Genomic DNA, 27577 nt, shown 5'->3' on the forward strand with positions numbered 1-27577 from the left:
CATCAGGATCACAGAATGAACTGGGTTGGAAAAGACCCATCCAGTCCAACCATTCCCAGCACTGCCAAGGCCACCCCTAACCCATGGCACTGAGGCCTCATCTCCACGGTGTGTGAACACTTGCAGGGACGGTGACTGCAGCCCTGCCCTGGGCAGCCTGTTCCAATGCCTGAGCACCCTCTGGGGCAGGAATTGTTCCTCAGCTCCATCTAAACCTGCCCTGGTGCAGCTTGAGGCCATTTCCTCTTGCCCCATCCCTTGTTCCTTGGGAGCAGAGCCCAGCCCCCAAATAATACACATGTGAAGTCACAGGAAATAACAAAAATCTCCAACCAGCCTTTGTGGCCACATTTCCCCCACACCGTGTCATATGCAGCCTTGGGAGAAGCACTGACATACACGCACACAGTAAACCATACAATCGTCATAGAATCCCAGCCCGGTTTGCGTCGGAAGGGACCTTAAAACTCATCCAGTTCCAACACCCTGCCATGAGCAGGGACACCTTCCACTGGGAGGTGGAAGGCGCCGAAGGATGTAGGTGCCAGGAGGGTCTCGACTCTGTCACCGCGATGGGTCAGAGCCGTCCTCAGCGCTGGGTGCGGAGCCGTTGGCAGCAGCACAGCACCTGCCCATGCTGAGGACATGAGAGCCGCGTCCTCACGGAGCAGCGCCCGGCCGCTCCTCAGCCCGGGCTCTCGCAGGCCCTGGCCGCCCCGAGCCGGCGCAGCTCCATCCGTGCTGCTCCCAGCTCCAACTGAACCCGTCCCTGCGCGGTCCGCGCCGCCTCCGCTGGTTTCAGCGGGTACCAGCGGCGCTGCCCTGCTCTTCACTCGCGAGCCGGGCCCGCCGCAGGGCTCCCCTGCTCCGCTCCGCAGCCAGGAGGCGGCACCGCTCACGATGCCCGGGCTGTGGCAGGGCCGGCTCCTTGGCGCAGGCGCCGTGGCGGTCCCGGTTCCTGCTCAGGCCGTCCCGTCGCCCGGCCGTGTCTCCGCGGCAACCGTCAGCGCCGCCGCACAGGGCACAGGGCACGGGGCACGGAGCACGGGCACAGCGCGGGGCCTTCGGGGACCGGGGCAGGGGCGGGATGAGCGGCACCGCGGAGCATCGCCCGTGGGGGGCCGTGGTGCCCCTTCCGTCGGGCAGGAACCTCTGCTGCCTGGCAGGGCAGGGAGGCGTCCCCAGCTCAAGCAATGGGGACTGGAGCTGGGTGAGCTCTGAAGTCCGTTCCAACCCAAACCACTCCGTGGTTCCAGAGCCCACACCCGCCATTCCCTCACCCCAGCTCTGCTGGCAGGTTTTTTCTCTTTGGGGACACATCCGCAGCACAAGGAATGACCCAGCCCTCACGGGAAAACCATCCCCACATCGCAGCGCCGTCGGGGCTGTCGCTGAAGCAGCAGCATCCCTGCAGAGGCTCTGCACATTGAGGTGAATAACGCTGAGATTAGCCAGGGGTCATACCAGCCTGAAATAAAATATGTTCTTAATTAGTAAGATGGTAGAAACCCATTACTGAGACATGAGGAGTGCTTAATCTCACAAACCCAGATAATTATGTTCCCAGTGACCTGACCAAGTGTGATCGGCAGCACTGGGTTTTAATACACAAAACTAATTTTAGAATTTAGATACATGATTTTTGGGTGGTTTTTGCTGGTTTACACGCTGCTTATTAAACTAAATGAGAAAAGAAAGCTATTTTAGAGGGATTTCTTTAGAAACTATTTCCTTACAGAAGGATTATTTATTTGAAGAAGCGAAACTGGCCCATTTTATTACAGTCTGTAACCTCAAATACATATTGCACTCCAAAGGAAAAAAGATCTTGCTGACTGCTAGAACTGTCACATGGCAAAACACAAACCACACAGCCTTGGCAATAACATTTTGAGGCAAACAGGTGAAGTTCTTGTTAGATCCCATGCTCATGGCGTGCCCTCTGTAGCAAGCACACCTGGAGGCTGGAGCATCTCCAGCTGGCAGAGATGCTGCATTGGTGCAGCACTGCATTTGATTCCACTGAGTTTCGAATTGTTCCCACCTTGGCTCGGTTCAACAATCCCCTCACTCAGGAACTCCTGACCCATCCCAGACTATCCAGCCAGGAGCTTGTTTTGTAGCAGAGCCTGTTGAGCCTTGGAACCTCCATTTTATAGCAAGTCTCTGAACTTGGAGAGAGAATCCTGCTGTCCTGCAGGGCCTGCGGTACCGCTGTGTTCATGGGAACAGTTGGCTCACATGAGGAACTAAACAGGCCTAAATCTTTATGTTTGCTTTGTCACAGGGCCACGAGCTTCTGAAAGCACAGCATAACCTGGGCTGAATAAGACCAAGCACCTATTCCTCACTTGAATGCATCTGCACTTTGGAAACAGAGATCCCACTCACTAGGCTGTTCCTGCTGCTTGCAAGAGAGAGCAGGTACAAGGGGTAATTTTATTATGCTTTTCCTGGAACAGATTTTCTTTGAGGCTACTGAGGTGCTTAAATCCTAATTATGAACAATATTTATGAGCCAGAGGGCAAAGTTTATGAAGGCTAAAAACAGATCATTGGCGAAGCTGTACGGAAGCATTGTTGGCACTTGTTTATGCAAACCCCATGATACTTCAGATAATTTTATTTAAGATAAGAAAATACATTACAATTGAAACCAATGACATCATTCCCTCAATTAAAGAGAGAATTATTTCAGCTGGGTTTGATCTTAGCATTCTGTTTAGAACTCTCTCTAGCACAACAGTAATAGAGAAACACTTCTATGGCTACTTAAGGGAGAGCAAGTGGTCTGGAAAGATACCCAACTTAGAGAATCATCTTAGAACAGGACTTACAATGTTGCTTGTCAAATCTCATTGTCCAGTTTGGCCTCCTCATGAAGCTGGAGTCCTCGGCACCACCAGCACAGTAACATAGACCACTTCTTCAACGTGATGGTATCTAGACAGACTTTATCCTGATGAGAAGGCAAGAAGAAAGAATAGATTGGAAGTCAATAAATAGGTTCATTTTACTTTTAGCAAGCCAGAGTTCCAAGTTTCAGTCACAGAGCAACAGCCAGAATGTGCATCTCACTGCACACACCACTGTCAGGTTGGTCGCTGTGTTCTCAGGTTGCTGGACAGCACTTTGCCAGCAGGGACTATTGCACATATCAATGCCACCGGTGCTCCTCCTCAGCACTGCAGGTTGATGTGGGCGACTGAATGAAAGGTGCCAGAGACCCTCACGCAGAGGAACTGTTGGATTATGCACTCCAAGCTCCAGAGAGGAGTGCTCAGCTTCCCTGGCATCTACGGGTTCAGGTTAGCAGGCACCTATGTTACACAAGTTTAACTCTCATTTGACTTCAGATAAGTTAGGAAGCAAAGTTCTTCCTCATCTTTCTAAAGTAAGAGCTGTTAAATAATACCAGAAATGTCATTGCTTTCCATATAAAACCGCTCTGTACAACATTATAAGGCTTTTAATACTCCCATAAGTGAACGAACTGATTGAACTCTAAGAATGCATCTTATGAAAATACACTAACATATGTTCCTAATTTCCTAATGAAACATTTGGTTAACCTAAATAAATAAATAACATAAGCAGGAAAATGAACAGACATGTAAACAAAAGGAGGCAGAAGTCACTATAAATTTAGGGCTGAATTGCTCAAACAGCACCAGAAACAAATCACTCTTTGCCAGGATTAGGCAAGAGAAAGCATTGCAGAATACAGCAAATCAAGCAGGATATCTATTTTATGCTGTAAAAGGCTAAACCGAACCAAGCAAATGAACTAGGACAGACTTACTTGCCAGCTTAGGAGGAAGAAGGGGGTAGAGAAGGCAGAAGGCAGCACTTTCATCACTGGAGGGGTCTGAGCACCTGCTGGTAATAGCCTTGTAAACCCTGCATTGCAGCTGGCACTGGGGATGAGAGGAGCCCTGCTCTGCCCTGAAGGGTGCTGTTACCCTCCTGCTGCCAGCCTGCCTGAGCTGCCAGCTTTAGGGCTGCACAGCAGCCATTGTGTGTGTGCTGCTGCAGAGGGACCTCATGGAGGAGGTTACTGGTTGACTGGGGTGGTGTCAAAAGGCTCTGAGGCAGCTGGATCACAGTGATTACTATTAGCGTCTTTAAAAATAGAGTTGGCACTACTTACAGAAACACTAATTATAGGCAAATATGTGACATTTCCCCCTTATGTAATGTTTATTGAAAGAATGATGTGTTCTTTCAGAGGGACTGCTTAAAATAAACATAGGCTTTTCTCTGATGGCTTTCTCCTTGATGGGGAAGCATGTGAATTTTAAGGATTACGGTAATATTCTTTTCATCATCTTGAACATGTTGCAATTATAGCCATTATTTTCAGTAAAGGGCTTTTAAGAGGAGTGTAATATTATGGTATATTGCCCCCCTTGTTTCTGTGCCAAAATCAGGAGTGTCTTACTTGCTTCTGCAGTTTTGTGATAATTGGTAGTGGCTTTGTTTAGAAACCATTTTCATCAGCTCAGAGAGCACAGATACCCTAAAGAATGTAATGCTACTTCAGGCAGGTCTGTTTCTGGTTACACTGGCTTTATTCAGGGTAACTTCACTGATACCAGGGAACTTGATCCTGATTTATGGTGATGAAAGCAGTAGTAGAGTGGGACAATGACATCTTTATCTCTGCTGGTGATGCCCTTGTTGATGTCACTTCTACCATTCCACAGGCAAAGGCATCAAGAAACATGGTGGGCTGAAACCCTCCCCTGGCATCAGGACAATCACATCCTCTTTTCCCATTCTTTTTTCCTACATCACATTCTGCAGGCTTCTTGGAACAAGACTATGATCCTGTGCTATGGATTTCACTTGTTGGAATCTTAGGGGGAATAAGAGAGAAACAACAGCAAAGTGACAGATGAACAGCAGCATTTAACAGCCTTGTTCATACTTTGCAAAGGCAGGAGAAGGGGAGGAGTGGAAGCTGAGAGCTCAGCTATTTGCAGCGTGTTGGAAACCAAACCTGCCCCTAAACAAAGCAACACTTACTGCCTTGTACAAAGTGTTCCGTCTTTTTATTTGAGAGTGACTCTCCTGATTGTTCAACATCTTTGTCAGTGACATGGACAGTGGGATTGAGTGCGCCCTCAGCAAGTTTGCCAATGACACCAAGCTGTGTGGTTCGGTTTGATATGCTGGAGGGAAGGGATGCCATCCAGAGGGACCTTGACACGCCTGTGAGGTGAGCTGATGCCAACCTTATGAAGTTTAACCATGCCAAGTGCAATGTCCTACACCTGGGTCACAGCAATCCCAGGCACAGCTATAGGTTGGGCAGAGAAGAGATTCAGAGCAGCCCTGCAAGAGAAGGACTTGGGGGTGTTGGTCGATGAAAAAATGAACATGAGCCGGCTGCAGTGTGCACTCGCAGCCCAGAAAGCAACCGTATCCTGGGCTGCATCAAGAGGAGCGTGACCAGCAGGTCAAAGGAGGTGATCCTGCCCCTCTACTCTGCTCTCGTGAGACCTCACTTGGAGTATTGTGTGCAGTTCTGGTGTCCTCAACATAAAAAGGACATGGAACTGTTGGAACAAGTCCAGAGGAGGCCACGAGGATGATCAGGGGACTGGAGCACCTCCTGTATGGAGACAGGCTGAGAAAGTTGGGGCTGTTCAGCCTGGAGAAGAGAAGGCTGCGTGGAGACCTCATAGCAGCCTTCCAGTATCTGAAGGGGGCCTACAAGGATGCTGGGGAGGGACTATTCATCAGGGACTGTAGTGACAGGACAAGGGGTAATGGGTTAAAACTTAAACAGGGGAAGTTTAGATTGGATATAAGGAAGAAATTCTTTACTGTAAGGGTGATGAGGCACTGGAATGGGTTGCCCAGGGAGGTTGTGAATGTTCCATCCCTGGCAGTGTTCAAGGCCAAGTTGGATGAGGCCTTGGGTGCCATGGTTTAGTGTGAGGTGTCCCTACCCATGGCAGGGGGATTGGAACTGGATGATCTTAAGGTCCTTTCCAACTTCCAACCCTAACTATTCTATTCTATGATTCTATGAATTCCCTTTCTGAGGAGCTCTGCAGCAATCCTGGGATTTATCACCGGCAGGAGAGCAGGAACTCACCAGAGCTAGCAGGATACAAGCAGGAGTTATTTCGGCAATGTGGGTTTTCCACTACGCAGTGATGCATGGAACAGAAACACAGTGTAAGGCTTCTCATCGAGGCTCACCCTCTGTATGTGTGCACACTTCCTGTGGCAGAACCAGCAGCCACACACTTCACTGCCCACCTTTCCTGCCTCCTGGAAGGTGACCCCATAAGCCCAGTAGTTTATGGTCCAGTGGAAGGTGTCCCTGCCCATGGCAGGGGTTGGAACTGGATGAGATGTAAGCCTCCTTCCAACACAAACCAGTCTGGGATTCTGTGATTTCAGCCCTAACCGACCAGCTTCAGGCTTTTATTCTCTGTATCACAACATCCTCTATGACTTCTTCAGTAAAGATCTCCAGAGTGAGGAAGCTTCTGAAATGCAGTGGAACATCTGTACAAGAGAAACATTGACTTTCCAAGCTACCCACTAGTTTAAATCAAGTCCTTAGTTTATTACAACCGCTAAATAAAAATCAACGCAGCTGCCTTCACATTAGTAAGATTAAAGATTGGTAGTGAGTGCTCCTGACGGCTTTAGGATGAACTACTTGTGCTTTCAGAACCCAACGTGGGTAGAGGCTGGGCCATGCTGTAACTCTGTGCCTTTCATTGAACCACAGAATCACAGACTGGTTTGTGTTGGAAGGGACCTTAAAGCTCCTCCAGCTCCAACCCCTGCCACAGGCAAGGACACCTTCCACTAGAGCAGCTTGCTCCAAGCCCCTGTGTCCAACCTGGCCTTGAACACTGCCAGGGATGGGGCAGCCACAGCTTCTCTGGGCACCCTGTGCCAGCGCCTCAGCACCCTCACAGGGAAGAGCTTCTGCCTAAGAGCTCGTCTCAATCTCCCCTCTAGGCACTGGAGCTGCTCTCAGGTCTCCGCTTCAGGAGCCTTCTCTTCTCCAGGCTGCCCCAGCCCAGCTCTCTCAGCCTGGCTCCAGAGCAGCTGCTCCAGCCCTCGCAGCAGCTCCGTGGCCTCCTCTGGACTCACTTCAACAGCTCCACGTCCCTCTTGCGCTGTTGCCCCAGAGCTGAACCAGTCTCCTCTTCACGTAGCAAAGGGGCAGGATCTGCTCCCTGACCCGCTGTTCACCCCGTGTGGGATGCAGCCCAGCGCATGGGAGGCTCTGGCCTTTCCCATCAGTGCCCGTGTTCCTGCAGGAGCTCACACACATCTGAGCGGTGCCACCGCTCCCGCTGAGCTCAGGGCATCCGCGCCCCGGGGCAGTCCCCGCCCCGCCCCGCCCCGGCCGCACCTGCGGGCGGTGCCGCTGCCGTCCCGCCGCCGGGGGCGCTGCGCCGAGGGCGGCTCGGCCCCGCCCCGCTGCCGCATCCCGCCCCCCGCCTCTCGGCGCTGCGGCCGCCGGCTCCCGCCGCCCGCCTGGCTCCGCGCTCTCGGCTCCGCCGTGCGGTGGCAGCCCCCGCGGGCAGGGCACGGGAGGCGGCGGCGCCGGGCGCTGCCATGCGGGCGGGAGGCTGAGGGCGGCGGCGGCGGGAGCCGGCGGGCAGCGGCGCGCAGGGCATGCCATCCGCCTCGCCCCGATGTTTCACTGGGGCAAGTGGAAGAAGAGGATGGGAGCGAGCGCCTCCTCCTCCAAGAGACCGGTCTTCGACGAGCGGGAAGACGGTGAGTGCGGGCCGGGAAGGGGAGCCCTGCTCCGGGAAGGCGAGCTCCGGAATGGCGAGCCGTGCTCCGGCATGCTGAGCTTCGGGGTGCCCCGGGTTGCCCATCGCTGTCCCGGATCGTATATCCAGTCCCGGGATGCTCCGGAATGCTGAGCCCCCGAATGCTCAGCTCCGGGATGCCCCAGGTTGCCTCAGGGTGCTCTATCCGGTTGCTGGATGTCCCAGGGTGCCCATACCCGGGATGCCGAGCGCATTCCCGGATGCCCAGTCCCGGACCTGTTGAGCCCCGCTCCACTCGGCCCAGTGGGTCCCAGCAGCGCAGTAGGAGTCTGAGGTCTGCGCGTCCTATCCTGGTGCGGGTTTGCCCGTGGGGCGCAGGGAGCGGAGCCCGGGCAGCCGGTGTTGAAATACCGGGTAACGGGGGAGCGGGCAGCGAGGGGTCGGTTTAGCAGTGAAGTTTCCACCTGTGCAAGGAAATCTGTGATTTTGACACAGGAGCATCAAGCACAGCTGGGCATCAACTCCAAACACTGCGTGTCACTGCGGGAGGGCTGCTTTGGCTTTGTTGTAGAAATACACCATGAAATGCCACAGTTACACGAGACTCCTCGGCTGCAGGGTGCTATTTCAGAGGAGCAGAGGAGGGAAGCTGGGACTGCGGGTGCGGGAAGCCTCGGGAGTGGTGGATGGGGTGCTAGACCGCCGGGAGCAATCCCGGCATACAGAGCATGCTGTGCTGGCCCTGGGGCACTCACTGAGCTCTGGCTAAACCCCTGGGTGCTCGGGGTGATGGGGTTTTGCACTGGATAAACTTGGAGTTCTGTACATTAATCTCAGTCTCCGAGGCTGGTGATATTCTTGTTTCCCTGAGCCCTGGGTCTGCCAGCGTCCCTTTGGTGAGGGCGGCCAAAATCGAGCCTGTGCTTCTGAAGGGGCGTGAAATCGGGGCTGCTTTCCCTAGAGAAGCAGCAAGTCGGTATCGCCAACAAGTGTTAATTGGCAGTTCAGAGTGTAACACTGCGCTGTTAGCCCTTTTGTCTCGTACTACAAGGTATAGAGAAACACCCCTTAGAACAGCAGCGAGCTGGTGGGGTTGGGTCGGGGTGACTGTGGTGTGTGTGCAATGCTGGTCAGAGCCACCGTGATTTTGTGCTCAAACTGGAGTGTTTCATCTGGGATGTGATGTGCTGGGTCAGCAGAACAGCGAGTGAGGAGTGAAAACGCTTCAGTTGGAGGTTTCACTGTGTAAGTCAGAGATCATTTTGTTCTGAAATCACCTCTGCTCTGGAGCCAGGCTGAGATGGTTCAGCCTGGAGAAGAGAAGGCTCCTGAAGGGGAGACCTTAGAGCAGCTCCAGTGCCTAAAGGGGCTGCAGGAAAGCTGGAGAGGGGCTTTGGACAAGGGCCTGTAGGGACAGGCCAAGGGGAATGGCTTTAACCTGCCAGAGGGGAGACTGAGATGAGCTCTTAGGCAGAAGCTCTTCCCTGTGAGGGTGCTGAGGTGCTGGCACAGGGTGCCCAGAGAAGCTGTGGCTGCCCCATCCCTGGCAGTGTTCAGGGCCAGGTTGGACACAGGGGCTTGGAGCAAGCTGCTCTAGTGGAAAGTGTCCCTGCCCTGGCAGGGGTTAGAACTGGATGAGCTTTAAGGTTCCTTCAACCCAAGCCATTCTATGAACCGAGCCTGAATACAGCCAGTAAAGGGAAATGGAGCTCTGCAGGTGGATAACCACTGAGCAAAACCTGATAACATCCCATAAGGTCTTTTGAAGCAGTTCCTGCAATTGTGGAGACTTATCAGGACTTTACTTACTTAATATTGCCTGCTTTTTTGTCGTGGCTTGTTGGTGTGTGCTCAGAGCAATTACTGTGTTGTTCTGGTGAACTCCTATTTACTGTCAAGGCAAGGTTGCTATGGAGATCTCTTAAGGCATTCTGATAACTTACATAGAGAAGCTGGTTAGTACTTTGGTTTTGTGTGTGACATAATGTGGAAGAGTTACCAATGATGGCAATTTACCATGAAATAAATAAAAACAAAAAAAAAAAAGAAAGGGGGGGGGGAAAGGAGAGGTTAGTGCATGAAATCTTACCTGGGGGTGGCTCCCAGTGATGGATGTACAAGAATGAGCCTGACTGTTGAAATCTAGTGGTTAATGCTGTTAATTATGACAGGGTGTATGGAAGTAGAAGGTTAACATTTATTCTAGTGAGTAGTAAACCAAGGCACAGTCTTCACCCTCAGTATTCACCCCTCTCACCCTGGAGAGGGGCTTTGGACAAGGGCCCGTAGGGATAGGCCAAGGGGAATGGCTTTAACCTGCCAGAGGGGAGACTGAGATGAGCTCTTAGGCAGAAGCTCTTCCCTGTGAGGGTGCTGAGGCGCTGGCCCAGGGTGCCCAGAGAAGCTGTGGCTGCCCCATCCCTGGCAGTGTTCAAGGCCAGGTTGGACACAGGGGCTTGGAGCAAGCTGCTCCAGTGGAAGGTGTCCCTGCCCGTGGCAGGGGTTGGAGCTGGATGAGCTATAAGGTCCCTTCCAGCCCAAACCAGGCTGGGATTATACGATTCCATATGATTCTTGCATGATCAGTGCACTTGTCCACCATCACCAAACAAGGCCCTGTCTGTGTTGCCCACTGCCTCTCTGCTGCTGAGGACCATCCTTTCTCTGTAGTAGTCTCAGGGCATTGTGATGTCTCAGCTCAATGATCTTGGGGCTTGATTTTCTTCTTGGCAGAAGGTATTTTCCGTTATCTCTCTGGGAAGTGTTATGGACACCTCCTGCAGTTTATCTGTACTTCTATTTTTATACTGATGGAAAAGTATTTTATACTGGGGAAAAACTCCTCATTGTGAAGCCAATGGGGATGTTTCAACCCAAATATTAAAACACAAAGTTTAGCGGAGTTTTTAGGACTTGGAACCAGGGCTGAGTGACAGGAAATAGAAGGCACACTTACACTTGGTGCTATGAGCATTGCCCACAGTTGCGTTATGTGAGAGAGGGGGAAAACCAGAGCCTGATGTCTCTTTATATGCAGCGATAAGAGGAAATTCAAGCTAAGGAGAATTTCAAGCGTGCGTTTTGGTTGTGGCTTCTGAATCCAAGCTGCTTACCAAAGAAGTGTATGTAAATACCCATGGGAATATGTAAAGCCATCTGTGCCTTCTGCTGAGGGCTCCTTCCTTCGCTCACACCGAGGTGAGTGCTCCCAGGGCTTCCTGCCCCTTTCCTGAAGCTGAGGGAGGTTTCCAGCTGGTTTCCAAGGTTTCAGTGCTGCAGCCCTGTTGCTTGTGTCGTGATCAGTATTTTGTCTGGATCCCTCTGTTACCCGTCCCCTACCTGCCTCTGCCAGCGTGTGGGTGGCTCTTTGCAAGGGGGTCAAGTGCATTCTGCTTGCGTCAGCATCAGGTTTTGAAAGCAAGTTCCCAGTTTTACAGCCCACGGGCTCCAGTGAACCAGTGACTCCAGGTGTGGACTTGGGGTCAGTTATTCATAGAATCATGAATCCCAGGTTGAAGGGACCTCAGGGATCATCTGCTCCAACCTTCGCAGGCACAGCATGACTTGGACTGGGTGTCCCAGTACCCTGTCCAGCCAAACCTTAACAGTGTCCAATGCTGGGGAATCACCACTTCCCTGGCGAGATGATTCCAGTGGCTGATTGTTCTCATTGGGAAAAGTTCTCCTCTTGTGTCCAGTGGGAATCCCCTTAGGAATAACTTGTGCCCATCACCTTTCCTGTAGGAATCCTTGTACAAAGGGAGTCTCTGTCTTCTTTGTAGCCACACTTCAACTACTGGCACATGGTGACGAGGTCTCCCTGAGCCTTCTCTTCTCCAGCTGAACAGTCCCAGCTCCCTCAGCCTTTCCTCACCCACTGCCCAGCCCTTGGACCACCTTTGGGTCAGGTGAAGTGACCGAGGGTGGCTTTGCCTCTCCTCCTAGGGAACAATGCCCGTTCGAAATGTGATGGCTCAGTTCATACTGGGAGAGGCACCAGACTGGTTTGAGGAGCAAACCCTAGCTGCAAGGGCAGGGGGATGAGTGGGGTGAGGGCTTCCCGCCCTGGGAGGACATGGGGTTTTGGAGCCATGGGGATGATGTGTGCTCTCTCCTTGCTTGGGGCCATGCTGCTTTCATTGGCCATGGGGCACCATCCAGCACGGTGGTCAGTCTGCCCCGTGGCCTGATGTGTTGGCTGTTGTGAGTATAACAGAAGAGGCACTCCTACCCCTGCTGTGGGTTTCCATGCTGAGAAATGCTGTTGTGTGAAGACATGTTTCTGTGGCAAAGCAGGAAAACTGATACGTGTCTTAGGGATGCTTCGCTGGCCCCGCAGTGGAAGGTGTCCATGCCTGCAGCAGGGGTTAGAACTGGATGAGCTTTAAGGTCCCTTCCAACATAAACCAGCCTGTGGTTGTGTGGCTCTCTCTGGATGTGCTGGGCCCAGGGACTCCTGCAGCCTGGGCATCACTGGAGGGACGGTCCCGGCTCTCCTCCTCATCATCCTCACCCTCGCAGGGCCCGCAGGAGGCCGGAGAGTCCCGGCAGCAGCACACAGCGCCTGTCCCCATGGAAACGGGCGAGAAGCTGCAGAACCTGGGGAATGTGCTTAAAATAATCCCTGATCCACTGCAAGAGGCATGCGGGCAGGAAGGGGTGACACAGACCCCGGTGCATGCAGCCCTCTGCCCCCCACCAGCAGTGAGCAGAACCGGGGTTCACTGGTGCGCAGGAAAGGAACCGCGCTGGTGCCAACCCTGCCTCTTGCTCGGTGTTGTCCTGCAGCACCTCGCGATGCTGGGCGCTGGGGTCCTCCAGCTGCAGTTCAGGGAGGATGCTCAGACTCACGTCTCATCAGGAGCTTGCACCACGCTCAAGTGAAGAATTCAGTCATCACATACTGAATCTGCTGACATTGTTCCTCTTTCCGATCCGACGGGAATGCGATGCCCAGCTCCTCCTCAGCACTAGGCGATAGTTTCTTGAATCAGGACACTTGCCCGTGATTGTTTGTTCTGGGGGTTGGGACCTGCAGTGAAACCAGGGCATGCTGCCAGGCTGTCAGAGATAGGCACGTGGGGAGCAAACACTGACCTTGTTGTGCATCCCTTACCACTGACCCAAACCCCTCCAACCCCACTGCACTGCCAGGACAGGAGCCCTGGGAGATGAGGCACTGACCCTGATCCAGGGACCAGGAAGGGTTTCTGTCCCCCTCTGAAGGTGCTGAGTGTCCTAAACATTGTGCAGCTCCTTGTTGAGCTGCCAGCACAGCCCAGCTGGGGCCCTGGTGCTGCCCTGCAGCATGGTCCCTGCTCCTGCTGCCATGGCCACTGTGCTCACCGCCTCGACTGAGCAGCGGTTCCAGCCTGGAACTGCGAACACTGATTTTGAAGGAAACGTTCCTTTTGATTGGAAAGCTGTGGAATAACGCACAGTGAGGCAGTTATCAGATCCCAAATACTGTCTGTGTAGGGCTGCACACAGATGTGTTCAGCTCCCATGCTCTGCACATCACTTACTAAAGCAGTCACTGATCAGAGCATAAGGCAGACTTTTTTCTAGCCAGGCTCCTGTGTGCCTGTGGGCTGGGAGCACAGATGCCTTTCCCTGTTATTTAAAAACAAGAGAAAAAAGCCTTTCTCTATTATCCAAGTGGCAGCTAAGTAAGTGAGCGGGGGGAGGAGGGAGTGGGAATCACAAGGAGGTGTCAGAAACGCTGTGTTTAGTGTTGTCAGTGGTGCTTTGGGGTTGCTTTGCATCTGGCTTCCCCTGCATCCGTGGCTCTTTGTGGGTGCTTTGCCCAAGGACAGGCTCTTGCTGTGCACGGCCCCAGCACAGGCGCTGCTCCTGATCCAGTCTGAGCATTGAAAACTTCTCCACATGTGAAGCTTTTCAGTGTGCTGTGTAATGAAGGAGCAGGCTAAACCCAGATTGCTCAGCGACTGCAAGTCATGGATGTGAGGGGCATCATGGGCAGCATTGGTGTTGCTGGCTCTATTTCTCCTTCAGAAATAATCGATAACTTGCTGTCACTCACCATGCTGGAGGCTGGGGTCTGTTCTCAATAGTGCTGAAAGAAATGTGGAGACAAACTGCTCTGGATCATGCTGGTGAAGGGGAACAAAATGTCTCTCTCCCTTTGAACACTGAAAATTGCAGTTATGGAAAGTCGCTGCTATCGCTTGCCTGAGACCTTGCTTATACTCCGCGTGAGTCAGCTTGAGAACATATATTTAAATATTCTCATTTACAGCTGTTTACAAAACCAAACCTCCTTTCATAGCAAGGAGTCTGCATCAGCACTGGTAATTCCATGGTTCCAGCATTCCATTGTTCTTTCCAGCCCTTGTGGGGTTTTCATGTTTCTGTTGCTGTTTTCCGTTTACAAGTTCACCATTATCAGAGGTGCAGATGGGCTCTGTGGTGGAGCTGTGAGGCTGTGTGGGGCTGTGCAGGCTTCTCTGCTCTCCTCTCACTTGGCCTTTTCCCCCCAGGAAGCTCCATACCTACATCTGCCTGGTGCACAGTGGAGGTGCTGCCAGCACAGCAACAGGGTATGAGCAAGGTGCATACATGGGAGCTCTAGAGAGAGATCAGGGTAAAATGACAGGCCAAGGGGAATGGCTTTAACCTGCCAGAGGGGAGACTGAGATGAGCTCTTAGGCAGAAGCTCTTCCCTGTGAGGGTGCTGAGGCGCTGGCCCAGGGTGCCCAGAGAAGCTGTGGCTGCCCCATCCCTGGCAGTGTTCAAGGCCAGGTTGGACACAGGGGCTTGGAGCAAGCTGCTCCAGTGGAAGGTGTCCCTGCCCGTGGCAGGGGTTGGAGCTGGATGAGCTTTGAGGTCCCTTCCAATACAAACCAGTCTGTGATCCTGTGACAAGTCTTCAAGTTGTAGAGAAGTAGCATGGGGCATGGTGCAGTAGTGATGGAAGGGCAGGGGTTTACACACCACTGAGTCCACAGTGCTGTGTGCTGTGTGTAGATGGGAGTGCAGCAGGGGAGCAGCAGTGATGACCAGCCTTTGGTTTGACATTTATCTCCCGAATCTGAGAGAAGCAGGATAGCTCATGAGTGGCTTCTCCTAACAAGGGAAGGTAAATGTCAGTGTCCTCTTCCCCCTCCCACTGTGCCTCAGGAATTAAATTGCTTTAGGTGACAGTTATGGAAAATTAAAAGTGCTTTTGGTGTGTGGGAACAGGCGCTCCGAGCCGTGAGAGCTGCCAGCGGGTGAATGGTGATGAGCTAATTCACAGCGAGCCTGTGGCTCAGGGTCTTTTCCACCACCTGGGCCCAGCAAAGGGCTGCAGGCACTGAAGGGTGCTCTGAATTCAGTGCCCGCTGCTTTGGCTGTGTGCACCAGGCCCTCCCAGGCTGACCGCTGGCCATGCTGTGTAATTAACTTAGCCAGCAGTGTACCATATTACAGCGGAGCTGACAGCTCAGGGAGCTGATAGTTCTATTTGTTATTCCAGAAAACACACTGATTTGTTTCCAGTGGCACCAGCCGAGAGCTGGGGGCTCCTGGGCTGATGATGCTTTCAGGTTCACCTGCAAAAGGCTGTTCCAACACAAAAAGTTACCTTGTTGTCCAGGGTTTTTCCCTTCCTTACAGCCTGGCTGACTAAAGATGCAGGGGATTGCATACAAGGGTCATACACTGGTTACAGTCTGTTGGAGAACTTGCACTGAGTAGCTCTGGAGCAGAGCAGTGAGAATAAGAGCATAGATGTGGCAGCGTGGCTCTGTGATACTGGCGCGTTGCTTTGGGTCCCTTGTTTCTGCATGGCTTGTACAAGGGAAAATACATCTGCCTTTGCTCAGGAAACATCCTGTCTGCATTTTGGGTTGACTCCCTGACCAGAAAACACCTTCACCCTCCAGCACCCACCCACCCAACCTCAAATTCACAGCGAACAAAAGCTGGCATCACTGCTTCACATTCTGGCTATGGGCTGTGTCCTGTGGATTGAGGGGCAGCTGTCGTATGTATTACAGATACCTGGGATGGGGGGATGGAGTGGAACAGAAAAACTCCGTAGTAACTGGGAAGAAACTTGCACTGAAAAGAAACTATCAGTATTTCAGAACCTAACAGCTGAGACACTTCCTAGCACTGGCATTTAATGTTGCTGGTGTATAGGTGGGGTATTCAGTGTAAGGGCACCTGGAGAAGTACTTACTTGGGTCCCCTTTCATGGTCACTTGAAGAATTCCCGTGTGCTTTTAGGTCTAGTGCCCAAGTATACTGACAAGTTTGAAAGGAACGGGCTTGGAAGGGCTTGGGCTGAAGCCCAGGTTCCTCTGAGCAAGCAGCTCTCCATGAGGATTAGGTAAACCAGAGGTGCTGCAATGAATGCTAATTACAGTGGTTAAAACAGAGCAAACTGTAGAGTTGGAAAGTCCCTGCATCAGATGTCAGTTAATCAGCCAGGACCCTCAGGGTCAGTCAGGATCCTGCCAGATCTGTTTTCCGCTGACCGCATGGGCAGCAGCACGGTGCCTGCACACAGCTCAGGAGTCTCTGGCTGTTGGCTCAGACACGTTTCCTTTGCCTTGCAAATAGCATTTCATTGCTGCTACCACTTCTGTGCTATCTGAGGTACAGAAACCCCCTTCTGAGGCACTGGATGGCACATGTGCTCTGAGTGAGACCCTGCCTGCCAGTGCACGCTGCAGCCACACGCAGAGTGCTGCCTGGGAAGTGAAACCTGCTCAAGTGCAATGCGTGGCTGTGCTGTGGTTGGATGTGCATCCGTGGTGGTGTGGTTGGATGTACATCTGTGGCTGTGGTGTGGTTGGATGTACATCCGTGGCTGTGGTGTGGTTGGATGTACATCTGTGGTGTGGTTGGATGTACATCTGTGGTGTGGTTGGATGTGCATCCGTGGCTGTGGTGTGGTTGGATGTGCATCCGTGGCTGTGGTGCGGTTGGATGTGCATCCGTGGCTGTGGTGCGGTTGGATGTGCATCCATGACTGTGGTGCGGTTGGATGTGTATCCATGACTGTGGTGCGGTTGGATGTGTATCCATGACTGTGGTGCGGTTGGATGTGCATCCATGACTGTGGTGCGGTTGGATGTGTATCCATGACTGTGGTGCGGTTGGATGTGCATCCATGACTGTGGTGCGGTTGGATGTGTATCCATGACTGTGGTGCGGTTGGATGTGTATCCATGACTGTGGTGCGGTTGGATGTGCATCCATGACTGTGGTGCGGTTGGATGTGTATCCATGACTGTGGTGCGGTTGGATGTGCATCCATGACTGTGGTGCGGTTGGATGTGTATCCATGACTGTGGTGCGGTTGGATGTGTATCCATGACTGTGGTGCGGTTGGATGTGTATCCATGACTGTGGTGCGGTTGGATGTGCATCCATGACTGTGGTGCGGTTGGATGTGCATCCATGACTGTGGTGCGGTTGGATGTGCATCCATGACTGTGGTGCGGTTGGATGTGTATCCATGACTGTGGTGCGGTTGGATGTGCATCCATGACTGTGGTGCAGTGGAACGTGCTGGTTGCAGCCCTCCCTCCCCAGCTATGGAGGCACAGCCATCAGCAGGTAAATCTCTTGCTGTTGCTGCCCTGATGGTGGCTGCACACATCATTACCTCCATGAGTCAGTGTGGTTTTGTTGTCAGAAGGTTATTACATCTCTTGTGAAAGACCTTTTTCAAACTACCTTGTAAAACAAGTGCCATATAATCCCCGTAAAAGTCACATACTGCACACTCGCTTTATGCTTTACAGGTTTCCCAGTCTTAATGGACTCTGGCAGGCAAGCCCAGAAAGAGGGAAGCACAGAAAATGATATATGTTGGACTTGGATTGTTTGCACTGTTGGAGGGGGTGGTTTATGCCTCATGGAAAATAAGGCTAAGGCTTGGTCCCAAATAATTTGCACTTTAAAGGCTTGATGCTGCATGTGGTAATCACATGAATCATTCATACACGTTCAAGCAGTCCCTATAATTTCATATTCAAACCTGATTCTAGACTTGCTCAAACCCTGACCTGACATCTATTCATGACTCCTCCAGCACAGAGAGCACGTGGCAGGTCCTCGGTGCAGGGATGACACACTCCAGCTGGTGCTGGTCGTGTGTCTCCATAAGGCCTGGGATCAACCCCATCATTCCCGCTCGGTCAAACTGGCCGGTGGCTCCGGTGGTGCCCAGAGCTCGGCGGCTCCAGTGCCTGCAGGGCCTGACCTTGATGTGTTCATTCCCTTTCATACTTGGCTGCACCTTTAACCAGCAGCAGGCACTACCAGGGGAGCCAGCGTGGGGCTGAGCTGTTGCTACGGGCTCAGCACAATGCTCTGGGCTCCCCAGACGGCACTGCTGGAGGAATGAACCCCTGCAGTGGGAAGCGATGTGGATGGAGCAGCCAGAGCTGGGAACTGGGAGCAGGCGTTGGCTGGGGCTTCCCCCCCAGTGTGCGTGTGCCTGGCTTGGCCCTGCAGCACAAGTACTGCTTAGTGCTGGTACTGGGGAGTAGCTGGAGAGTCCTGAGGCTCAGGCACAGCTGGACAGGCAACACAGACAGGGCTTCTGTATGGAGCTGATGGGCAAAGAGAGGCTAACAGTGGGCTACTGATGGTGGTGCTGTGCTGCTCTGCTCAGACATCACAGTCATAGAGTGGTTTGGGTTGGAAGGGACCTTAAAGCTCATCCAGCTCCAACCCCTGCCACAGGCAGGGACACCTTCCACTGGAGCAGCTTGCTCCAAGCCCCTGTGTCCAACCTGGCTTTGAGCACTGCCAGGGATGGGGCAGCCACAGCTTCTCTGGGCACCCTGGGCCAGCGCCTCAGCACCCTCACAGGGAAGAGCTTCTGCCTAAGAGCTCATCTCAGTCTCCCCTCTGGCAGGTTAAAGCCATTCCCCTTGGCCTGTCCCTACAGGCCCTTGTCCCAAGCCCCTCTCCAGGTTTCCTGCAGCCCCTTTAGGCACTGGAGCTGCTCTCAGGTCTCCCCTTCAGGAGCCTTCTCTTCTCCAGGCTGCCCCAGCCCAGCTCTCTCAGCCTGGCTCCAGAGCAGAGCTGCTCCAGCCCCGGCTGGTCGTGGCTCTCTGTATTTTGGCTGTGGCTGATTCAGGCTTTAGACCCACTGGCAATCTGGACCCTGCTTTCAGTGATCAGTTACTGGGAGGACAGCACCATAACGGGATCTGTGGTAGACAGCTTGTAAACTAGTGCCAGCCAAGGGCTCAGTGCTGGTGTGGTGCCTGGTGCAGGGGCTGGGGGGCACTTGCAGTCGCTGTTCATTGTGTTAAATTGGTTTTTATTGCCTGTTAAATGCCACAGCAGGAAAACTGCAGCAAAACTGCAGGCAGGTGTCAAAACAAGCAGGTCTGAGGTGAACTCAGCCATTGATTAATGAACATTTTCAGCATGTGGTGTATTTTTCTACAAGGCTTTCTGATAGAAAGATCAGTGTGTGAAATTAGGTATAAAATGACAGGTTTCTGTTAACTAGAGCAAATTGCTTCTGTTTATCAAAATGGGGAGTAGCATCAGCATGCAATTCAGTCCCTGTTGGCCCCTTGGTACCACTTGGGAAGTTACAGTCTCCGCTGTCATGGTTTGTATTTTTCCATGTACTTGGCTCGGCATCTCCAAGGGTGCCCCCTCCTCACCTCCTCCTCTCCCCAAAGGCCTCATCCTCCTCTTCCCTGCCATGGGAATTTTCCTTTGCTGGCTCCTCTCTCTCTCTCTTGCTGTGGCTGTGGGAGTCTTTATTGCCATGGGCAAGCCAGTATGGGTGCAAGCAGGCAGCGGGGTGGCCATGGCACCTGGCGGGGGTAGACTTGGTGGCTAATCCTGCCTGACACCCCACTGCGGGCTAGGGTCTGCTCTCCAGTTGTTGGGTTATGGTCATTCCAACCCTGACTGTTCCATGATCCTATGATCCATGGAGCACTCTGGTGGGATAAGGGCAGGTGCATTCCCCACGGTGCTCGGCACACTTGTGTGTGTCAGTGGGGTCTGTCCAAGGGGTACATCCCTTCTGACGCCTCCAAAAGAACAGGAGGCACTGAGGGGATCACTGCTCCTGCCTGGGGCCAAGCCTTGCTTGGCACGAAGATCTTCAGGTGTTCGTGAATCTCTAGTGGCTCTTTCCTTACCAGATGTATGTCCATGGCAAGCCTGTGTGACCAACAGCCACTCATTTATACTGCCTTGGTCTTCAGTTTACCTTCTTTGCAAAACCAAGCCCCTTCCATCACCCAATGCCTGACACGTGGCAGAGCACAGAACCGTGGGGACACCGGCACGCACAGGGACACCCGGGAGCTCAGCTTGCCCAGAGAAGCTGTGGCTGCCCCATCCCTGGCAGTGTTCAAGGCCAGGTTGGACACAGGGGCTTGGAGCAAGCTGCTCCAGTGGAAGGTGTCCCTGCCCGTGGCAGGGGTTGGGACTGGAGGAGCTTTGAGGTCCCTTCCAGCACAAACCAGGCTGGGATTCTATGGTCCTATGGTTAAACTGCTGCGGCAGCTCTGAGGAGCGGCACATCCATTGATCCCAGGGGAAGGTATTTTGGGAATGTGTCGGCTGCTCACAAGCCGCTGGGACAAAGATAGGACCGTGCGCCTAAAATAGTGTCCTGGAGCAAACCCACCGGTGGCTGCTCTTGGGAAGTGGATCCAGTTTGTTTTCAAGCCATCACGGCAGTGTTGACAGGGCTGTCGCGGGGAAAGCTGCCTCAGCTGGGAACGTGGAAATGAACTCCAAGTGCGATGTACACACATGCAGATACCGCGCGCATCGCCATGCGAGTAAATAAAGGACTTGTGGGCTTTTAAACAGCGAGATAAGTGCTGCCTGCTGGAGGAGAGGAGGCTTTATGCTGCTGCAGATTAGTGCATACCCTCTTTGAATGCTGTCTGTTGAGGATGCTCCTTTGGACCCCCATGCCCTGAGGGTGTCCATTGTTGTGTGTGCTCTGTGGGGCCATAGATGTGGCATCGATGGCATCTCGGGCTGCATTGAGGTGACCCTCCTGTGAAGCAGATTCCTGTCATGGGGGGATTCACAGCTGGTGCCAGGACACTTATTAACATGCATCTGTTAAAATAAACCACCAACCAAACCAGATGCCAGCTGTATTTCCATGGTGCTAGTCCATCCAGTAGCCAGGAGGTGAATCCAGCTGACTGTGATCACCCAGCCCTTCTCAGGAGGTTCTTCCTTTTCAGTTTTCTTTATGGTACCCAACTGGAATGGAATGCTGCAGCAGAGACCCCCTTAAACTCTGTAAGTGGGGTATATGCAGCAGTGCTTTATATATGTTAAACAGCAAGAAAACTGCCTTTCATTTCTAAGTGTCTCCTCTACTGCAGCTCTGGCAGATGAAATGCCTCTTGGACACCGCAGATGATGAGCAATGACTGAAGTGTAGCTGTAACTGAGCTGCTGCTGGGTTCCTGTCTGCTTGCCTCATGTGGAAGGCGGATGTTTTGTGCTCGTAACCCCACAGGCTCAGCACTGTGGTAGAAGAGCAGACTGACTGACACGGCTGTGCATGAGCAGCTTTTTGGGGTTTATCCTGCACGTATTACGACAGTTGTCACCAGCCACAGTGGAATAGCAGGAGGAACAAGGCTCTCTTTCATGTCCCACAATGAATTTGCTGGTGTGGCAAGTAGTAAAAGCCTCTTTTGATGCAAACCCAGAAGCAGCTGATTGTAGAGAATATTCCTGTGGACTCATGGTTACAAAGAGTTCTTGTCTCAGGCTGTTACATGCGGAGCCTGCAGGAAACCAGAATGTTTCTGGAGTTATGGAGGAAAAGCAGTGCTAACCAGGAAACTTAAATGGTAGAAGTTATGATACTGAATAATGAAGTTTTTTCCCCAAAAGACCTATTTTTTCAGTCTCTGGCCTCTTAAAGACTCGCTTGTAATGTAAATAATAATGGTAATGCTCCAGACTGTCTTGTTCTCACTTAAAACCTGAGTGCTCAGTGCCCTTGTTGAGTGTAGTAAAAGGTGGGAGAATGAGGCAGTGCTGGATGAAAGCCCTGCGGAGTGGCTGGAGAGCCACCAGCACAACTGCACTTGTGTAGCTGTGTCATGGTAAGAGCAGTGGAATGGGAGAGAACTGAGCAGGGAGATAGTTCCTGCAGGAAGGAAGCCGCAGCTCAATAGATGTGAGGGAGCACAAGAAGTAGGTGCTGGTTGGATGCAGTTGGCTCTCTGGAGACAGGACTCCTGCCTGCCTCCGTGCGCAGTGCTCCATGCCAGGGTGATGGTCCAAGTGCCTGCGGGGAGCATGAATCCCTGGGGTGCTCTGCAGGGACACTGGGAATTCTCTGCTCTGTGTCCAGCCTCGGAGCACCTGGCAAGGGACTTCAGGGGATCAGCTCCCACCTTGCAAACAGGGATTTATCCCCAAAATACAGGGACTTTTCCTGCCCGTGTCTGATCAACTGCACAACAGTTGCTGCTGTGAGCCTGATTATTCCTTCACAATGCCTCAGCATTTGCTCCTGCATAAAACACGGTGTTAAACAAGGAGGAGGTGGCTCCTTTTCTGCTTTGAGCAGCCTTTGTTGCTTGCTGTAGGTACGCAGAAAGAACACGCCAGGTCTGAGGACTTCACTTATCCACAGCGACTGGGTTTAATGTGGCTCACTTGCTTGGAAAAGCATTGTTCATTATTAATATTGTGAATTTTGCTATTAATTAATGTTTTAAATCTCCCAAAGTACAGTGTCAGGGCCTTTTCAAGGGATTAGCAATGGTCTGTCTGCTTGGAATATTCTTGTAAGCCGTTTCCCTGCCCTTTGAACACAAAGCATCAGGTCTCCAGAATGGCTTCGTTGCCCTAAGACACATTTGTGTGGCTGTGTGTGAGGAGTTGGGATGTTGTTGCAGCGCAGTGCAGTGCACTGGATTCCATGTTAGCAACTGGTGCATCTCCACTATTACTCTTGCTGCTCATTATTAGCTGTATTTCCATAGCAACGGGGAGGTCTGGTGTGGACCCACCGCTGCTGTGTGTGGTGCTGGGGTTGCTCAGAGCTGAGGGCAGGAGCCTCGTGTCAGCCCCTGCTCCTGGCTGGTGAGTGATGGGAGCAGGGCTTTCTCTCTCCATTCATCAGAGCTCCACCGCAACCCTTCCCATCTCATAAGAATCCATGGAAACATATTTGTTCTCATTTTTCTTAACCAGACAGCACCACTCCTTCACTTTCCACACAGTTCCTACTCAGAATCAGGTCTCTGAGCCACCCAGGCACCCATCTGCATGTGTGGCTGTACCAGGAGCTACCAGGGGTAACTGAGCAGCCCGGGCTGGCCGGGCAGGAGCATCTCCTGCCCTTCAGCACACATCCTGACAGGAGTGAGTGTCCCTATTGCTCCCTTCGCTCATCAGCCTGGCAGTGGTAATACAACCCGACAGCCCTTAAGAAACCAAGAGTGGAGGCTCTGTTCTGCAGTCTCAGGGCACTGCTTTCCACAGGTTGGCTGTTGCTATATAAAGAGTCTGTTGTTTCTAAATTTACTCAGCTAATGTCACAGGGCATAAAGAACAGTGAGAATAAACTGGCATTTATGGCAGGGAAGGATGGGGGGAGCAGGCCCGGTGCAGCCGTACGCATCCAGCTTGGTGCTCTTTGGATGGTTCATTACTCAAGCCTGGAATTCCATATACGTGTGGCTTTTGGCACTGCAGACAGGGCTCCCCTGCGTGGGGCAGCTGGCTCTGGTTTTAAGCAAAATCTGGACATTTTCAGTAGTTTTGGATAAACCAAAAGGGGAGCGGAGCAGCAAGTGGTGTCTGCAGTGGGAAATGGGATGGCCGTAGGGCTGCTGCCTTCCCAGGAGCAGACACAGCAGATCTCGCGGCAGAGCCGGGTCGGCACTCACTGAGGAGGCTTCATTAATGTCCAAGCTGTTGTCAATCCATGTATGTGGTTTACAACATTGCCTTGGGACAATCCGGGTACAGGCGCCGCACTGCCCGGAGCTATCTCTTGCCTCTTCTCTGCCGCCAACAATACCCTTCTCGCTGGACAGGGAAAAGGTCAGATCTGTGCCTGCAGTCAAGAATAATCACTGCACGTAAGTAATGACTTATGTTGCCATAAATATAGAATCCCAGACTGGTTTGGGCTGGAAAGGACTTAAAACTCATCCAGTTCCACCCCCTGCCACAGCAGGGACACGTTCCACTAGAGCAGCTTGCTCCAAGCCCCTGTGTCCAACCTGGCCTTGAACACTGCCAGGGATGATGGGACATTCACAGCTTCCTTGGTTGACCTGGAAGTATAGGTTCATTTGGAAAAAGAAAAGTAATTCTCTTCCCTAGGATATGGATGTAACCATGTGAACAGCGTCTCCTCAGGGCCCTCAAATACCCCTCAGCTTGTTCCTCAAGTGGAGCTGCTGCCGGGAGTGCGGTTGGGGTTGCTCTGATAGATCCAAGATCAGATTCCCTATGCTGCCACATGCGGCAGCTCCATTCCCCAGGTTTGTTTTTTAAGCCTTTTCTGGAAGCCCCACTGCTTGGAAGTTCCCTGTGTACTAATATGCAGCACATCTAGCACTGGGTGTATCGCAGAAGTAGGTCTTGGTACAGCAGCATTCGGTAGCTGTGAGCTCAAGCAGAGCTGCTGCAGGATTGTCAAGTCTATGTCCCACATACATGAGTTCCTTCCTACCAGTGCTTCCGAGGATGGCGTTGGATACTGGGGATGCACCAACCTGCAGATGAGCTTTTAACTGTTCCGTTTGCTCTGGCCACACAGAGGTGTTTGCTGGGTGGTGCCAGCACCGTCCTGCAGTGATGCTCTGCAGGATGAGCCTCTTCTGGCCATGTAGGCTTGTCCTTGGTCTCGAATGCTTCCTTGGTTACAGTTCGCCTCTGTCAGTGCATGAGTGTCAGGTGGTGCAGGCGGCTGGTTTGACTGGTGAGATGGGGTCCACGAGGAAGGGACCTGTTAGCCTGCGGAGGAAGCACCTGCTGAGTTGGGTTTGGACCCCTCAGGCTGGGCTGTGCTCCGTGCTGGATTTGTGCTGCCCACACTCAGCACCGGGAGGATGAAGGGGTGTCACTGTGGGTGCACAGTGAGACCGTGCACTGGGAAATTAATGGGGGGAAGAAACGGATGGAGTGGGAAAACCATACCTGGTTCTTCTGCTGTCTGCAGCTTCTGCTGCTTTTAGACTTAGTTTTATTTTAAACACATCCCTCTCTGTGAGTGCCTCTGGCAACGAAGCTCTTCCACCAGCACAGGGACCAACCTCAAACCCGCAGCCTGTTTGTGTCCAGCCTTTGTGGTCTGGGTCGCCTTAGGTGGCATTACAGGGTCAGTGTGCCCCGAATGGGGTGACACGCACAAATCCCCCGTGGTTCTTATTGTCTGTGTGTGTCCAGCGGCTGCATGGGTGCAGTGGGTGCTGTGGATGCTGTATATACAGTACGTGCAGTATGTGCAGTACATGCAGTGGTGCCTTACCAGTGGTCGTTTTGGTGCTGGGGGCCCTTGGACCCACTGGCCCAGCCAGGACCAGCCTGTACTTAAACCTCACTGTGTTTGGGGGGTGGTGAGAAGCTGTTCAGAGGCACTCTGCTGAGGCCGTTTGGGTCCTGCTAATTACTGGCAGTTAATTGCAAAGCAGGTAAGAGGAAAGCTCTTCCAGTGAGGGTGAGGGGGGTTTGCTCCATCCGCTGCCATCCACCACCCGACACGTTTATTTTCCTTTTTCACTGCACAACTCTATCAGCAAATGAGCAAAGTGAATGCTGCTTGTTTGTTTTGACAATTCCAGTGCAGATTTAATTACGCTCCTTCTTCCTCATATACTGCTGAATGTTTCGTGGCGTGTTTGGCGTAAACAAAGATGTTCTGCTAATGTGAGATATGGTTATTAGAGATACACTGCCGCGCTGCAGCCTCCTCCCTGCAGCTGAAGTCAACCAGAGCCGGGTGCCCAAACTGCTGTGGCCTGCAAGGGAGCAGCAGAGGCTGTGCAGTCACTTTGAGAAGCGAGCAAAGGAAACTGAAACACAAGGAAGAGAGAAAAACACTTGTGTGTCCTCATTTAGTTTGAGTGAGCACCTTCAGCTGCTATAGTAGAATGCTAGAAGTAGTTAAGTCTTGGAGTAAGTTCTCTGTTCAGAACAGTGGGTATCCTCAATGGCAGTGTGAAAAAGGCCTGATTTTCCTGCTAATCACTTCTTGCCTCTGAAGGATCTGTTTGAAATGGAAAGCTTGAGCCTATTGTGTTGATAAGAAAGCAGCTGTAACATGTCTTGTGGTGGTAAATTGGCAATGACTGCATTTCATAATGAGTTAACAGGGAATGACAGTACCCACGTCTGTCAAACATCACTGGGTGTGCGGTGGTTGACACACTGTGAATGAAGAACAGGGATTCCCAAAGCTCTGGGGTGGCACTTTCCATTTCCCCTCGCTCAGCCCGGCCAGTGATGGAGATGAGGATGAATTAAGGGTGTGATTTCATTTCTGGGCAATGTTCTGGGGCTCCAGTGTGATTGAGGGAGGTTTGACACTGACCACACTGCAGATCCCCTGTGGAGCACCGTGGGGAGCAGCCCCCAGCATTCTCTGGCTGGGCTGTGGTAACTCTCCGTTCCAGGTGAGGGCCACTCTCTCCATCACATCTTGTCAGGAAGCCTCTCCAGGAGGTGATCCAGGAGAGAAATGGTTTCTAGAGATTCTTGTCCAATTACAGAGAGTGTTTAATTAAATGAGTGCCCGTTACTTACGGCAATAACAGAGGGAAAATCCTGACTTCCCAAAGAGGCAAATCTCCAGGTTCCAAACAAAAATTTGCTTGGTAAAATAATCAGATAAAAGCAGCATGTTGTGCTGCAGAGCTGAAACCTAACAGAAACTGAAGCCTCTCCTTGGAGGGGTTTAACTTGGTAAGTGAGGAACATTCCTGTCAGTGTTCTGCGCACCTTTGCTGAGCATGAAGTGACGGCCACAGGATGAGCTTGTTCCCAGCCCGGGTGAGGCTGGCGGATCTGGGTGGGTTTCCTGGGGGGACCAAGGCACCGGCCTGGCTGCGGGTCTGCGCTTCCTCGCACCGGTGCTTCAACTCCTCCAGGTTTCCTGTAGCCCCTTTAGGCACTGGAGCTGCTCTAAGGTCTCCGCTTCAGGAGCCTTCTCTTCTCCAGGCTGACCCAGCCCAGCTCTCTCAGCCTGGCTCCAGAGCAGCTGCTCCAGCCCTCGCAGCAGCTCCATGGCCTCCTCTGGCCTTGCTCCAGCAGCTCCACGTCCCTCTTGTGCTGTTACCCCGGTACCTCTCACTGTGGAGTCTGGTTATCCAGCAGGCGAGGAGGAATGGTCCAGCTGGGCTGCTCTAGAACCAAAGGAGTGTTTTGGAGATGTGCCTTATGTCTTCTGGGTATTTTTATCGCCTGCCTCATTCTAACGGTCTCGCCTGAGTCATCTCATCCCTAGTTTAGATTTATGCTCCTTTCTACGCCTACTCCCAACAGGACCTAAATCCACCAAGTGCAGCCTGCTGCTGGCCTCGCTCGAGTCATGCAGGACTCTCGTTACTAACTAATGTGGGCATTGGGTCAGGGAGTTGGGAATGTTTGTGTATTTATTTAGCAGCCTTCTGGATGTACTGAGTGTCCACAATAGAGTAATCCATAATTTATCATCAATAACGATAATAGATGGAGTTGCAACTTAATTATTGCTTATTTTTGTAGCTGTTGTGGGTTGGTGTAGCAAAATACAGGAAAAGCAACCTGTCCTAAATGACAGCTAGGTAGGTGAACAGTCGTACTCCCTCCAGCGGCACTGCTGTCAGGAGATGGTG

The 27577-nt window shown here is 52.4% G+C and overlaps 1 protein-coding gene across 2 annotated transcripts in view; it reads left to right on the forward strand.

Moving 5' to 3' along the window:
* Nucleotides 1-7676: 7676 nt before the first annotated feature.
* The window catches only part of STK32C (serine/threonine kinase 32C), a gene marked incomplete at both ends in the record, with an annotated part of 76245 nt that continues 56344 nt past the window's right edge, over nucleotides 7677-27577 (forward strand). For both annotated transcript variants that reach the window (XM_080621470.1, XM_080621471.1), the window contains one exon: nucleotides 7677-7761. In XM_080621470.1, coding sequence (XP_080477596.1) covers nucleotides 7677-7761 — 85 coding nt within the window. The remainder of the gene's footprint in view (nucleotides 7762-27577) is intronic.

The sequence above is a fragment of the Psittacula echo genome (genome assembly GCF_963264785.1).
Source record: "Psittacula echo genome assembly, chromosome: 6".
In the NCBI taxonomy this organism is placed as follows: Eukaryota; Metazoa; Chordata; class Aves; order Psittaciformes; family Psittacidae; genus Psittacula; species Psittacula echo.